This window comes from Cottoperca gobio, chromosome 15 (assembly GCF_900634415.1).
Source record: "Cottoperca gobio chromosome 15, fCotGob3.1, whole genome shotgun sequence".
Lineage (NCBI taxonomy): Eukaryota > Metazoa > Chordata > Actinopteri > Perciformes > Bovichtidae > Cottoperca > Cottoperca gobio.
This window is the reverse complement of record NC_041369.1, coordinates 19,760,928-19,777,411: the sequence shown is the minus strand read 5'-3', so window position 1 is coordinate 19,777,411 and position 16,484 is coordinate 19,760,928. Positions and strand designations below refer to the sequence as shown.

The window sequence follows — 16,484 nt, the reverse complement described above, 5'->3', positions numbered from 1 at the left end:
TCATTTGGACAAAGCCAGTCAAATGTTGGGACGGTACACAATACCCTCGGAACTCAAGCGTTTTTACACCGGGTTGTGAAATTAAATTATCAAGCTGATCATCTGTCGTGAAAGTGCCAGGGATAAGGGGAGGAGGGAGGTCTATTTTTGGAGGGCGAGAGTTTGGATCTCGCTCCGAAGGAAGGAGTAGGGGGTGTGCGGAGGAGGAAGACCCGCAGAGAGGAAGGGACGTAGGGGGGAGAAAAGCCTGATGCCAGTGATGGCAAACGAGCCGATCATCCTGAACGTCTATGATATGGTAAGTGGTTTAAGAGAGCCAGAAAGATGGATGGTTTATTACTTCTTTGCTACTTTATCCAAGTACTATGGGTCAATCGTGTGCATGTCAACAACAATGCCAGGACTTAAAGCCAAACTACATTTAAAAAAAGGCGATTTAATGATGTGTTATTCATCAGCAGCTATTCAAAGACTTATCAAATGGGTTTTCAAATAGTTATGAACCACTCTTCAATTCGGCATACGTTCATAACACAAAACTCTTCTAATTTTATTACAATTTCACCTTTAAGAATGGCTTCACCTTCACCAGTTTTACAGCAAAATACACAATGAAACACTGCAGCGAGTGGCAGGATCAGCTGCAAAACGTGCAGTGCTTTTTTGGAAAGGGTTTTCACTATTCAAATGTTTAAGTAGTTAAACCAGAGCTTTTCTTTGCAATAGCAGAATGCATCTATAAAAACAGTGTTTTTCTTTTTTATTGGGGCCATGTAAAGCAGCTCAAAAAGTTACATTAATAACTTGAAACTCATACATAGCTACATCACACGTGTAGTTGGGTTTCCATATCAGGAGTGGTGCAAAAATAGTCCATATTTGGACTTTCTAAGCTCCTCTTGCTGAAGCAGAATAGTTAATCAAGTGAAACATTTACAGACCTCAGTGGAAGGAAGGGTCACCATTTCTTTAATTGTTTTTTTTAATATTCATTTATCGTGTCAGTCTGTAAACAAACCATACTCTCCTTTTTAGGATATCAGTTCACTCAGGACGAAAACAGGAAAACATGGGACTCCAAAACCACACTGCTAGTAAACTAAATGTTTAAGGATGTGAAAGTAAACCGACAATTTCACCCCGACTGCGTTTGGTACATGGGAGAAAATGTACGTCTCTTTGTTACAGAATGAGCCAGAGGTTGAATTTGAGTCACTATGTTGTCATCATGCAGGAGTGAGTCAGGAGTGAGTCAGGGGGGTTGGAAATTGACTGATCTGTTGATGAATCATTGATTGATATAGATTCCCTGTGGTGGACAGATTACACTTACAATGGGTATTATTGTTTTAGGGGTTATAAAACAGGCAGAGGAACTTGTCAGAAATGTTCACCAGGCTTTTGTTCTTCAGTATACATCCACCTGTTTTGGTCTCTTTTCCACCCCCCCCCCCCCCATACCTTGTACACCTCCAGAAGATATCAAGAGGACTCAACATGGAGATCCTCTGTCCAGACATGATTCTTCTTCTCCTGCTGCTTTTTTGCTTCTATTTTTAATCAGATTTATTGTTGTTGTGTTCCCTTTTAACTGATGGTCAATATATCATCACAGGCAAGAGATTAGAAGGCTGGAGGCTGTTTTATATGGAGTAACATTGAGAGCTGCAGTCATTTAACAGTCTGAGAATCTGTACAAAGATGATTCCTTGTAGAAAAAGGGTGTGTGAAATCAGGGCTGTTCCTACTCATATTTATCCCCATAATAACCTCTGTATTTATTCCATCCTCTCCTCCTGCCTTCCATTTAAATCAGTCTCTACTTTCATTTTCTTTATATCTTTCTTTCCTAGCTTCTATCACTCTGTTCATTCATCTACTCTTTTTCTTTCCTCACTCCCCTCTCTTGTCTCCTCCCCCTCCTTTTTCTTTCACTTCCTCATGTTTTCCACTTGACTTGCGGTCCACATTTGTTCTCAGTAAAGACCGAAGAGCTCTTATCTCTGTCTCACTTCCATCCATGTGAAAGGCTGCAGGGGCCATGGCACACTTTCACACGCAAAGGCTTACACAGGCTTCTCATATCTAACACACACACACACACACACACACACACACACACACACACACACACACAAACACATGCACACTGTAACTTGAATTTACAGTTCAGTTTCAGTCCTGTGCTTTCTGTTCATTGACTCGATGATGCTTTAGTTGCCATCTATATTGAGTTTTGTGTGTGTGTGTGTGTGTGTGTGTGTAAATGAGTATGTGAGATTATGTGTGTGAGACACAGAACGAGTGTGCACATTTTACCTATTACAGGAATTCTGTGGTTTGTGCTTGCAGATAGACTCATCACACCCATGCATATTTTTGGTTTGTGTATTTATGTGTGTGTGCTACTGTGGGAACAAGACTTTGGCTTGCTTGCAGCTAGCGCTCGTTGAGGATAATGAGGTGATGGCTGCGGTCCATTCATTCATTCCTTCCTATACTTTAAACACTTCCTCTGTGTATTGATTAGGCTGTTCTGACCTGACTACTGTAGGAAGAGTGACCGACGGACTGCTCACTGAGTGACTGATGCACTTGCTGTCTGCTGGTTGGTTAACAGACTTGCAGAAAGCAAAAGAGCAGGAGTTGATAGGCGCCACAAGGTTTTTAAACTTTGACTTATAGATAAATCCCAGTGTGTGTGCTGGGTGATTTTCTCACTGTCTAGTTGTTAGTCACTTTGTGGCTAACGGTTTGACTCATTGTTTGCAGGCTGACGGACTGATTGGTCATCTGACTCTTGATTTAGAGTTAAAGGAGCAGTTCGACAATTTAGGGAATATGGTTACTCACCTTCTTGCCGAGATTTAGTTGAGAAGATTGATGCCAACTCCAAACAGAAAGTGACTCTGTGTCTCACACAATGTCGAAAGTATTCCTTTAAATGACTTTGAGTTTAGACTGAAAAATGTGACTGGCTGCGATGTTCATGTTGCTTCTTGACCCGGCTGATATGTTGGCTGATATTAGCTATGTGATATGATATAAATCCTGAATTTATTCTATTTATTATCGCATAAGACAAGTAAAAGCACCAAATCCCCACAGTGTAGGAGCTGGAACAAGATAATGTTGCTGTGGTATTCTTTAAAAAATGAAAAAAGATGAATCAACTGTCAAATTGTTGCCGATTAACTTGATGAATTAATGATTCCACTGATAAATATAATTACTGCAGTGCTACTAGGTACATGCTACAAAGTTATTGCACCTGGAATGTGCATTTTAAAAGCCCCGGCAGTGTGTTGCTGGACTAAACTTAAGACATGTTGAGCTACTCGCTGTTTGTCTGTGGAAGTCAGGAGATTGCAGAGATGAGATAATGCCTGGGGTCAAGACAGTGTTCCACACACTGCAGGATCCCCACTGTCTTCTCAGATGTTCACACCATGTATTGCGCAGTGGCAGCAGCGAGTGCTAACTGAAGTGCAGTCTGGTTGGGGGCGGAGGGGCAGCATGTTGGCACAGTGGGAAACATGTGACTCTGCCTGCCCTGTGTTGTAAGTGAAACACTCAACATTTACTCAAAACAGTCGGATGGAAAGACAAATCCCCCTTTTGCATTTAATGATCGATGCTGTCACGTGACTTTCAGGAATATCCCCCCCCACCACCACCATCACCATTTCTTCTTCCACAATTCCCACTCCGTCAGGTCCTCCCGCCGTCCAGCTCCCATCACGGCTAAGTGGATTTCCTGACTAGCTCTGAGTGCTTTAGTACTCTGCTCTAATGAGACAGCATTATCTGCACACTACCTGTCTGACTGCCAGCGCGGTGCACTACTGTATCTGTGTGTGTGTGTGTGTGTGTGTGTGTGTGTGTCTTTGTTTGTGTTAGGGTATTAGGTTTGACAGCGTCACATAGCCAGATACTCAGCAGAGCAGGTTGTGTTGTTATGTGTTCGGGCTGTGGATGCTTCTCTGGATCAATTAGGAACACGCATCATGATTCTGTGCTGTGTAGTTTAAGATGTAACGTGTGTCAAGACGAGTAATAAGTTGGGGAGTGTACGGTGTAGCATCTGGGTCACCACCACATCCACTTGCAAAATACAGAAACACACAAGCAAACTAGTAACTCAAACAGTAAGTTAGGGTTTGTCTATACCTTGGGATGAAAGCAGTTTATAAACTGTTAGAGATTCTTTGGTGCTGTTTATACTTAAGTTCCTGTTTTAGCCCACTGTGGGCAGTGTTGCAAATCAACGATTGACTGCTTTATGGCAGATTTAGATTTATAGGATGTTTTTTAATCAATATGAAGATGAGGTTTCTTGATCTCTCAAGGCTTGTCGCACACATCCGTATGCCGGCGCATACGAAAATTTGTCAGAGTCCAAATACGTCCAACTTTTCATCGGATCAGAAAAGTGAACATATACAGATACGCATGTCTAACCTGTTGATATCGCATCACTTCCTAATACAAAATGTATCAGACGAATACCCAACGAATGCATAACGTATACAAAAATATGGCGTATACAAAATATCGGCAACACGCTGGTGTACGTTGATATAAGGTAAGGTATAAGTAGTGTTCGTTAAGAGCAGGCGGTGTTACGCTGGGGTGCGTTGTTGAACGCTGATGTTTTGAGCATGTTCAAAATGACCGGACGTACCCGACGTGTGCTTCATAAGATATGCAGACGTTACATTACACATAACTTGCAGCGTCCAAAGTTAACTTTTTGATTCACATTCTATGAATGGGGATGCCAAGAAGACATTTACTAGAGCAGCACAGCAAACATGCACTGGAAGCCATTTCCTTCTCTCAGTCAGCATGTGTTTCCTATAGAGGACTCTAGCGTCTCCTATAAGCAGTGATGCACACCTCAACACTAAAGACATTTTACATCTCGTTGCTAATTATTCTGTTTAGCATGGTTAGAGATTATAATCCTTACCAGAGAAAACACAGCACTGCACTACAGCATGATTAAGTATACAGGCTTCATCTGCAGCTCCCAGTTTCTCTTCATCCATTTCTCTTTCCCGTCTTTAATTCATTCTTAAACGCTCGTACGCACACCCGCTCTCCGTGCTGTGGCGAAGGCGGGTTTTAACGAGCTTTGAAGTAACGAGGGTTCAGATAATAGTCTTAATGCACCACCGAAGGGGGAGTAGTGTACTAAACTAGCAGATTAGCTCACTTGAAACTCACAGAGACTCATCCTGCGGCCGTTTCTGGCATTTAACTGACACTCGGAGGGATTTGGAGTTAGTGCAAGTGCAGAATAATCTTGTATTTATGTTTAAGGTGTTCCCTTTGTATGAAGTCAGCTGTGGCTTTTGGGGTCTCTGGTAGCTGTTGGGTTTCTTCAGCAACTGAAATGCTGCCGTGGATTCTTTAGTCTGTAGTTTTCTGGACAGGATCCATTTCAAGCTCTCGCTTGTTAGGAAAAGCCCTGGATAGAGACTTGAAGCGGTGATGAACAGCTGATACACTTTAGTATCTGCACTTCAGGCCAGACACAGAACTGATGCAAGGAGGAGAAGTCAAATCAAGTGCACATGAAAGAGGAATTTCCTTTTCGTAAAGTAAAGCCATCGTCGACTCTTGCAGTAGCTTTTTTTGGTTGCAACGGTTCAACCTTGTGTAGCTCGGGAAATGGACAAACTCTGACGTGTGAGACATTGGGCTCAGATGTTTAGCAAGAAAAACTCTTGGCTCAGCAGTCTTGTGTTTTCTCTGATGGTGTGTGTGTGTGTGTGTGTGTGTGTGTGTGTGTGTGTGTGTGAGTGCGAGAGTGAGAGTGTGAGTGTGAGAAGTACAATAAGAACCTCGAATGCCTTTGTCTGTTTGAGTTGAATATTTTAAATGACCAGGAATAGAAATGCAGTTCTCCGTGAAGTCCACTTTCATCTTTTCCTTCCTCACTGAAGAAGAAGAGGAGGAAGAAGAGGGCTGAGCAGTCGACTCGGCACACTCACCTTAACCTTCTTTGTTTTACTCCTCAAGGTTACTTGAAGGCACTGAACAAGATTCAGTTTTGCCAAAAGAAATGAACTATTCACAGGATTGTGTTTTATTAAACATGTTTTAGCCCAGAATGTTATTAATATTACAATTTAGTCATTTCTATTGTTGTTTATATTTATGATGGCGTTCTCTCGCTCATCACACCTGCTCCGTCTGAGAAGTGAACAGCCAGAGGGCGAGACTGCGTCCTCATTATCTGTCTGCTCAAAGTTTGTGTTTAAGCTGTTACACTTTACAAAGCGGCTCTGCCACCTCTCATTGCACAACGCTACATATCGTATTTGCATAACGCTAGACAGGAAGTGTGAGAATATCTTTTTTTAATGGCTTGCTGTGGTCATCAGGCGGCTAAATATGTTTTGCAAAAGCTCCCTGAACGTCAGAGTGACGTTGCTCCTGGGTAAACGTGTCATTAGTGATTCAGCTTTGGTGGTAAATTGGGATTTCTGGTTGTATATTGGAAATGGAAGTGACTCTTTTTTATATGAATATTTTTACGAGACATTTCGCTACCTGTAATGAAACTGTAAGACGATATATTGTAGATTTACTGAGTTATTACTCGACATCCTCAGGTGTCAAACCAAGCTCCCCACCACACCCACCTGCTCCATCCTTTCTTTTTCCACACAAACAAACTCTGCCTAGCAACAGCCTGACCAATCACCTTGTAGCTGCAGGATGTTCGACAGACCCCACGGAGACTTCACTGCTGATGCAGTTATTGATTATGTGTGTGCCCCTCCCTGTGTTTGTATGTGGGCCTGTCTTCTATGTTTGATGTTGACACCAGATCTTTTGTACACACAGAGGCTCATAGATCTCATTTCAGCTACCTGTGGTGGAACTGTTTCAAAGTAAAGTTACATGTCAGATTAATTCATGTGGTAATAGGAAAATAATTAGAATTATAGGTGATTGACAGACAATAATCTACTAATTATTTAAATTTTATTGGCTGGTTAAAGCTTCTCACATGTGAGGATTTGCTGCTAGTCTCTCTTTTACATCATTAACTGTTTGGAATAAATGAGCAACTTGACAATACCCCTTTGATCTCTGGGAAGTTCTAATGGATGTCAATACTTTCTGACATTTTAAAGATGAATTGAGGAAATAATTGATAAATTAATCAAATATTATATATTTTTTTGTGGCTTAATGTCTGACCATGTGTGTCGGTGTCAAAAAGAAACAAGAAACTTATGATGGTTTATGGCACAATTGTATGTTCACTATGATTTAGTCCACTACTAATGTTCTAATTATTATAGATGAAAGCAGATAAAACGCCAAATTAGTTGACACAATAAATAGTGTAAATATGTTTGGAGTGTAAAACATATTCAGGAGTTTATGTTGGTGTTGACGCATTTAGTCTACACTACATACTTTATATACATCGTAGTATCGTATGGTAATACATTTTATTCAATGTTTCTGTCTGCAGTACTGGATCAATGAGTTTACCAGCACTCTGGGCATCGGAGTCTTTCACTCAGGGATTGAGATCTATGGAAGAGGTAAGATTACCCAGAAATATGACACCACATCAGCTGACTTCCTGTGGATGGTATTTCAAGGATGCTTTTTTTACACTCAGACTATAACACAGACGTCATGTCTAGCCTACATTTATTTACAGCTGTTATTTGGCACAGACTGACTTTTTGCATGAGAATGTTTTGTATTGAATGTTAATGGTGTGTGTGTGTGTGTGTGTGTGTGTGTTTAGAGTTTGCCTATGGCGGACACCCGTACCCATTCTCAGGGATCTTTGAGATTTCACCAGGTGATGCAACCGAACTCGGCGAGACCTTTAAGTTCAAGTAAGTACGAGATATTTGTTTATATGCACAGAATCACAAGTATACACATATACAGCCTGTCCGTCTGTTTGACATTGATTCTGTGTGTTGGGCTACGTTTACACTTAGCATCCACACTTCTTCTGTGTTTCGAACCCCTGACGCTGAGACTTTGGAGAACGTTTTAGTCTAGACGGGTGGAAAACCTTTGGAAACAATGACGCACACACACCCTCGTTCGCTTCCCAAGTGAGTCATTAGTCATAGCGTGTCCTTCCCGGATTCGTCACGTCCCTATCAGATTTCCCTTTTCCAGAAGAAAACAAACGATATCAGCGATGACTACAAATGTTTAATTCAGCATATTACAGGCGTAGCAGATCTTTCGTCTATGCTAGCCATTGTGCAGTTAATTATGCATTTTATAATGCTGCTACTGCCGACATACAGCAAGCTATTATTCAAGCGTCAATATCGTTCTGCTTCCTGTCTGGTCATGTGAACTGCGTTTTAGGCGCATTAGTGGATGGAAATGTCTGAAACGGTGGTAAAATGCTTGGATGTGTTTTATGTAATTCCAAAGGCTGACTACAACTGAAACAAACGCCTCTACGCTTTTACCTCTAGAAGTCTAAATATGTCCACTGTCATGAGGTAGAGCTGTGCTCCGTCCTCCAACACACACACACACACACACACAAATGGGAAAACAAGTTGCTAATACAGTTAAAATAAGAAAGCCATGGCTCCATAATAAGGCCAGGAGGAGGGGAGAAGTCAGATTTCCAGGGGAACTACAGAGCACGTGATCGTGTTCTCCGATAACCTGAGGATCCTGGTTTCTTCTGAGGAACCTGCCGCATGTATAATAAATGTAATCTAGTCAGCCAGCTTTTCAGCCAGTCATGAACTACTACACTCTTGACTGTGCAATCTTAGAAACAGTTTGATGCCAAGCACCATAAACCTTTATTAGTGTTTGGGTCATGAGTTGCCCACTGAACCAAGTGGAAGCAGTCAGTCAAATAATCCTTGTCCAACAGTCACTGTGTTAGTCAGCCAGTGAGCTGGTGTGTTCCTGTAATGAGGGCTCCTGGTTACTGCTGCTACAGGACAGATGTACACAAACACACATCGATAGAGAGCACAGCATGCGAGGCATTTTATGATTTCACACTTTTGTCCTCATGGTTCGTGGCAGCTGACTCGTTGTAACTTTCCTGCAGTAAACAATATGTTTTTAAAGCTTCTAATGTTCTGTTTATATATTAACGCTATGGTGATTTGTAAAGACTGGTTTAAGGTGTTGAACTGGACTGTAGTGTTGGGTATTTATTATATGTTTTCACTCTGCATGTTAGTAAATGAGGCGTTGCGGGATCTTTAGGACGGTGAAAACTACATAAACCACCGTGAGCTGAAAATATATTGATTAAGCATAACTGCAGAAATGAAAGGGCTTGTGAATGTGTTACAGTAGTGCTGTGTCTTATTTTCCACTGCAGTTGAATTCAGGTCTGTTGTGGTTATGAGACAGGAGAGCATCCAGTTAGTTCAATACGCCTTTCAGCTGTATGTGTGTGTGTGTGTGTGTGTGTGTGTGTGTGTGTGTGTACGTACACAGAGCTCCTGTGCTGCTGCGCATTACTTCTGCTCTAGATGATCTGCCCTGTGGCTTTAGACCGACTCGGCCTTGCGCACACACACAGACACACTTGCTGTCTCCATGCAGGCCACTAGACCATAAGTATGGATAATCTGGGACAAATGCCTGCACATCACCCGCTGTGGTGTCTCTTTGCCAAATGCAAAGCGAATCAAACGCTCTCCCAGTGCAAAATATTACATCAGGACATTATTTCCTCTAATCTTTAATGAGACAAACAAGGTGATTACCCTCTTGCATGCAGTTCACTGCAGTTATGTTGGTGAAAGTAGTGTTACACATTACTCTACACAGTAACTTGTGATATGTAAGATATGATATTGCCCAACACTGTTGGTTTATGACTAAACGGCTTGCAAAACTAATAACGTTCTCTTGAGCCAGATGAATGTGTTTGTACGAGTCTTTCTTGCATAATGAGGCCCATTGATTGCGCAAAAGAGGTTTAACCAAAAATTCCCAGAAGTTGTTCTTGATGTTTCGTCAGTGAGTAAGAATATCTAGTAACACCTGCCTCCGCACGCTTTCCCCACTCGTCTCTGTAGAGAAGCCATAGTGTTGGGCAGCACAGACTTCACAGAGGAGGATGTGGAGCGGATCGTGGAGGAGATGGGGAAGGAGTACAAAGGCAACGCCTACCACCTCATGCACAAGAACTGCAATCACTTCTCCTCTGCACTGTCGGAGGTAGGTACACACACACACACACACACACACACACACACTCACTCCTGCAGACATGGGCTTGGCTGTTTATCTGAACTTACCTGACATGAGGTGCAGAAAAACACTAACTATAAACTCAGTTAAATAACTGTGTGTGCTTTCAATCAGCTTACCCTGGTGTGACTAATGAGCAGGGAGTCTTACAGTTAGCATCTAGCGCTGAGATGGGGATTAGGACACACTGATACAAGCCCAGACATGCAGAGCCAGCTGGCACACACACACACACACACACACACACACAGACGTACACCCCGCATATGAAGCTTTACAGTTAAAGATGCAGACATTTACACATACGTTCACACCTGATCAAACATACACATTTACACACGGCTGATGCATCTCATGTTTACTGTCGCCTCATTAATGTGGGAGGTTGACTTACAGAGAGACTGAGGAGAACGTGATTGGACACATGGATGGTTGTTGCAAGCACAACAATAAATCCTCCTGAGAGAACATTTGATGCTCGTGACTCTGTCGTCAGTTCTCCCATTGAAGAGCAAATCAACACTTTGGCTCTGTGTCATTATGTAAGTAGAGGATCTGTTCACAGCGCTGTTGTGCCTCTGAGAGACGGGCAGGAACTGCAGGGTCGTCAGGAGACAGAGCGGCTCTAATCACAGGGTTGGTGGGTCCATCAGAGCCCATTCAGAGAGGAGACGCTGCCCTTAGTTATTTTAGTGTATTTGTGTCACTTGAGCGCTTTAGGAGACAGGAAGTGTGAACCATTTTATACCGAAGGCTTGTGACGCTTCCTCTTTTTCGTTATAGAGCATCTTTGGTTCGATTCTGAAGGTGTAAAATGTGACGGCTCATTGCAGAACAGTAACAACTAGTCAGTGTAGTATGTGAGGTTGTTGGTGAAACTGACAGGAACGATGGGTTCAGGAACCCTTATAGTAATTAAAACAAGCAAAGAATAATGAAAAGTAACTTTTACTCAAATAAAACCGTGTCTCTAATCCCTCTGACTTCATGAGGTCAAGATTCAAACCTAGAATGTGAGTAATTCCCTCAAGCTTCCCAACCGATTGTTCATTGTGTCAAGTGAACTCTTTACAGCCTTGCTTTCCGTTTGGGAGAATGTGTCACACCCAAACTTTGAGCAGTCATTACCAAACGGCAGACAGACAAAGAAGTGGAGCATTTAGCAGCTAAAGCTCAGAAACTCATCTCCAAATGAAAGCTTTGAATGTTTCTGCTGGATGTGTGAACGATCCACTGTTGTGCCAGATAAACTTTATAAGATGGTAACATGTAAATGTTTTGGTTCCAGCTTGTGTGGAGGAAGGGTTTATCTTCATGCATCTTGTCTCCTCTCGTTCTCCTCTCTTGCCTGCTCATGTTGGTTATTTGAAAGCTCGTCTTGTGAGTGTAAAGGGGTATTTCTGCACGTGACTGCAGTGTAAATTCTGCAGCTACAGCTATCTTTTTTTTTTTTTTTTTATGTAAGCCAAACACTAAACCCTGTGAGTTTTATGGATAAGCTGTTTCTCTCTAGCAGTTGTTCTCATCTGTGACATCATCTATGCAGTCAGGGCAGGCCAGAATGATTTGCATTGCAGAGAGTCCTGCGTTTTCTTCCTGTCAAAACGCACTCATCTCTGAAGGAGGTGAGGAAGCTGCTGCAGTATACATATAAGTATACTGTCGTCTGTTGGCTGCATATGACATGGCAGAAAATGCTACATCGACTTCTTTGCAAGACATTTCCGTGGTTAAAATCATGCGCCTTAAAAAGCAGAATCAGCAGCTTCTGCAAATGTTTTGATGAAGCCCTTTAACGGGAAACACTCTGCGTTTCTCTGAAGGCACTCGCCCCATAATGCTGTAAGAGCACTGATGGCGCTAAGTGAGGATAATTGTTCTCTTACATTGACAGTGTGTCTGCCTGTGCCTGCATGCTCGTTTGTTAAGGGAATGAGGTGAGAGAGAAATCCACCAGACACTTCAAAGAACTTCCTCCAAGCAAACCTGCTCATGTACGAGGTTGGTTAGGTACAGTAGATGAATTAATTGCTACCAGAGAGGCACGTTTAGCTCTGTCTGGGTTTCCGCAGGTCATGGAGTTTCTGCAATGTCTTGGGATTTTTATGTCGTTGTTTTTTTTATAGACCTACTCAGGAAATGTAATTCAGTTTCCAGGAAGTTTGAGATTTCTTTCACTCGAGTCCTCACAGGAGAATTGCAGGATGTATTTTTTTAATCATGCATTCATCGTTTCAAATGTATTCCACAGTAAGCTCAGCTGTACAAAGAAAGCCTCTGATTAGCCCCTCAGATGTCTTCTGACCTAGAAAACATTAAAGGGATAGTTTGGATGTTTTGAAGTGGAGGTTGTATGAGGTACGGGGACGTCAGATAAACATGTTGGTGGCCAAACATGTTGGCCACCTAAAAGAAGGACCAACCTAAAACAAAATAATATCAGCTTAAGTGTACGCTATATTTAGAATATTTCCACCGCTTTATGTTGCCGTGTGATAGCTATTATAAGAACTACAACAACCTTGTCTCCTCTGCTCAGATCCTGTGTGGCAGGGAGATCCCCCGCTGGGTCAACCGCCTGGCCTACTTCAGCTCCTGCGTGCCATTCCTCCAGAGCTGCCTGCCCAAAGAGTGGCTGACCCCGGCCGCCTTACAGTCCAGCGTCAGCCAGGAGCTTCACGGAGGAGGAGAGCTGGAGGAGGCCGAGGACGCCGCTGCCTCAGCCTCCCTGGCATCCATGTCGCCCTGCTCGCCCTCCTCCTCCAGCCCCTCCTCCTTGCCTCGTCACTCCCGCCACCAGCCCCGCCGGTAGAAGCTGCAAGGTCTCATGGGAGACTGGGTGCTGGACTTGTGGTTACAGAGACTCCCAGCTGATGAGTCCAGCTACAGACAAAAGCTCAGACTGTCCTCGAGCAAAGCGATGAACTGCTTCCTGCTCTTGGTAAGAACGTCGGCTGAACTCTCCAATGATCCAGAGCAGTGGAAGGATCTCGTGCTGCTGACAAAGGCAGGATCCTCTCTCTGAACATGGCTGACGGAGTTCCCTCAAGTCTCTTTCATTGTTTTACCAGCCAACTCGCTGTGCAGAATGCCGGTTGTTTACCCGTCTAAGTGTTTTAAAATTTACCAGCCAAATCCAGATTTTTACCAGCAGTCTGTTGGTGGATGGTGCTAATCCCCTTGTTGTTGTGGAAACCAGTGAGAGGGGATGCTGTACAGGAGTGTGGCTTAGGGTCAGTTTATAAAGACTGACCTTTAACAACCTGGTTTTTGATTTGAGTGATCGTAGATGTTGACCATCCAACACTTGTAACGGAGTAAACTGGCACCTCCAGCTTTCAACACATGATTGAAAAGATTTTTCTTGTAAAATTACTGGATTACCTTTTGTTACAGAAACGGTGTTAATGTGGTGCTATTTAGTCTTTTCATATTCATGCATCCATCTCCTTTTTTCGGAGAAGGTAGTGGACATTGAAGCTCTACTGTTTCGGTCTCAACAGTCGTGGGAGCTGCATTTCGGCCCGCACCACGCCAGCTGAAGACAAACGGATGCAAAAGTCAACTTTTTCTAGACTGGAACATTTTGTTATTGTTGTTTTTAAATGACCACTAGCCGAGGGCTGGTATAATTTGATATGTGGCTGGTAAATGTTTCCACATGCAGCCAACATTTTGTTAAGATGTCCTAAATATTTGGCTGGTAAAGGTTTTGAAAGCAGCAGGTGGAAATCTAAACACTTTGCCTCAACATGCTGTGTGTGCATCAGGACCTGTGTTATGTTTCTGTCACAGCAGGCTGGATACACGAGCCAGAACTACAATCAGCCTCACGTTCCTCAAACACCGCACAGACACGACTGATCCAGAACCAGTGTCTTAATGCATGGGTTCAGTTCCAGGTGTTAGGGTGCTCCACACGTCCCTTTCTTTGTTCCTTTTTTTTTTTATGTCAAATGTGTGTCAGCAGTTGTCGGGTATCTGTAGCGGCTCCTAAAATCCTACCTGTCCGTCATGGGGAACGTGATTTGAGAAAATGTAACCCAGTGAAGCAGATTCAGCCCGTTATATAATCATTCATGAAAAAGCAACAGTTATTTCTTTACCAATAAATTATTGTTAAAACTAAATTCTTAATGTAGGGGTTAGGTTGCAGGCTGACGGAGATTAGAGAAGACTTTTTGTTACCAGAAGGTTCTGGGTTTAAAAGTAGAGTGAATTATTTCTTAGTAGCAACTGCCAAGGTGCCTTTGAGCAAGGTACTTAACCCACAAGTGTTCCAGTGGCCAACAGTAGAAGACTGGTTGTACTGGACTGCACAGTCAGTGTGTTCATGGTTCAAGTTTACATGAGGGACATGATGGCAGCACGTGTGTGTGTGTGTGTGTGTGTGTGTGTGTGTGTGTGTGTGTGTGTGTGTGTGTGTGTGTCTTTAACTGACCTGACATCAGCCTGCACTCCTGACAGCCATTTTCCTCACATCTGTGTCCAGTTAGGGATGATGCACATTGGTGGGAATTTACAGCATCACAAAAACATCTTATACTTTCATTTCATGTGTGGAAACACTCACTGACATCATCGTGTACTATGACGAGTCCTTGAACGTCTCAATCACCTGAAAACGTATCATTTTACACTTTACAAGAAGATGCTGCTCTTCACAAACGCTGAGCAGCTCATTTAACACTCTATATGTGCTGTCGACAACAACACATCTGCTGCTTGATGTGCATCGTCCCAAACAAGAGAGAAGGTGTTGAAAACACATTTTTCAGTCAATTTGAACCTCTTTTTTCTTTCTGAGGACCGGACTACACGCAGGAAAACTGTCGACTCTTTTTGTTTATAATCCTTTAATGTATTTCTATAATATATGGACTATGGCCTTTTTTGTCTGTTTTTGTTTATGTTTGATAAACTCAGGACTCCAAAAGGCTTTGTAATCTAATCCTTTTAACTTTTTTATCCCACATTTTATGTTTGCATTGCTGGTTGCTTTTTCTAATGCAGTAGTCACTCCATAGAGCTTTTCAAGAGCCGTGCAATTTTATACTCCTCTTTGATAAAAGAAAAAACCTTTTTGTTTACAACCTGGATGTTTGGATGTGAGCCTGTGCTGCTCTGTTTCCGTGTGTGTGTGTGCACACTTGTATTATAAATGGTTTAGTATCAACAAGCTGCCAACTGGGCCAATTTCCCGACATCACACACACACACACACACACACACATCTGGATTCTTTACACATGTAGCAGTGTTTCCAAGGTATTTTTTTTTTCAAAATATTGCCGTGTCCTCAAGAGATTTCTTTTAAACAGAGTAAACTTTTTGTCCTTAAGCTAAATTTTGAATATTTTCAGTAAAAATATTTTGGTGCCGTCGTTTCAACAACCGGTAAAAACAGTTTTCTAACAGACGAAGTCGTGTTAAAGCAAAGTCTGTGACATTTCTCATGAAACCAGCATATTTGTAATTTGGGAGATTCAACTCTGTGTATTATGAACTTCATTCCAAATGTTACTTTTTACGTTTTAGTAAGTCTGAATAAGAACACATTAAACATGTTTAATGCACTGACACACACAAACACACACTTTGTGCTCATGTCGGCGCCCTCTGCTGGCTGTTAACTGTACTGTTACCCGTCTGTGGTTCTCCACACACACACACTGAGGTTTCCCTGAACCTTCACCGCTCAGATAGTTTAATTATTTCTGTATATTGGCAAATAAATAAACCTCACCCTACACTAATTTGTTCATATTTCAACTTTTAAAAGTACCACAAATCATTACAGAGGCCAAAGATCGATATAACTTCACCAATCTCCTCTTTTTATGTTAACAGCCATTGAATTGTCATCATCACGTGTCCCAAGTTTTTAAATGAATGTCTCCCATTTAGTTATACCATAATAGCAAATGTCCTATCAAAAGATTATGTATGGGACATCTGCACATCATTAGTGCAAATGTGTGAGCCATGAATGTAGATTGGGAAACCTCAGTTCTTCATACCCCAGAACAAGTGACTGCAGCTGTTTCACAGTGAACTTTCACAAAGCCTTCAGAGGAGTGGACCCGATGTGTACCCTGTTGTAAAGTTATTAAAGAAAAATATACAATCTGTGTCATGACTATTTTTGCTAAATGAGTTTGTTGGTTATGCTACTCTGTATTTCATCCCAGAAATATGCATTGAATGATTCACGTCCCCACCTGCTTCTTGTTCTGTCTCGT

The 16,484-nt window shown here is 42.3% G+C and overlaps 1 protein-coding gene across 1 annotated transcript in view; it reads left to right on the top strand.

Annotated features, from left to right (window-relative positions):
• desi2 (desumoylating isopeptidase 2) overlaps positions 1–16,373 on the top strand; it is a 16,677-nt gene extending 304 nt beyond the window's left edge. The window contains exons 1-5 of the mRNA XM_029450238.1: positions 1–298; positions 7,499–7,571; positions 7,784–7,877; positions 10,068–10,209; positions 12,782–16,373. The exon at positions 1–298 is cut by the window's left edge and continues 304 nt beyond it. Of these exons, the coding sequence (XP_029306098.1) occupies positions 251–298; positions 7,499–7,571; positions 7,784–7,877; positions 10,068–10,209; positions 12,782–13,054 (630 nt within the window). The 5' untranslated portion in view covers positions 1–250 and the 3' untranslated portion in view covers positions 13,055–16,373. The remainder of the gene's footprint in view (positions 299–7,498; positions 7,572–7,783; positions 7,878–10,067; positions 10,210–12,781) is intronic.
• The last annotated feature ends 111 nt before the right edge of the window (positions 16,374–16,484 follow it).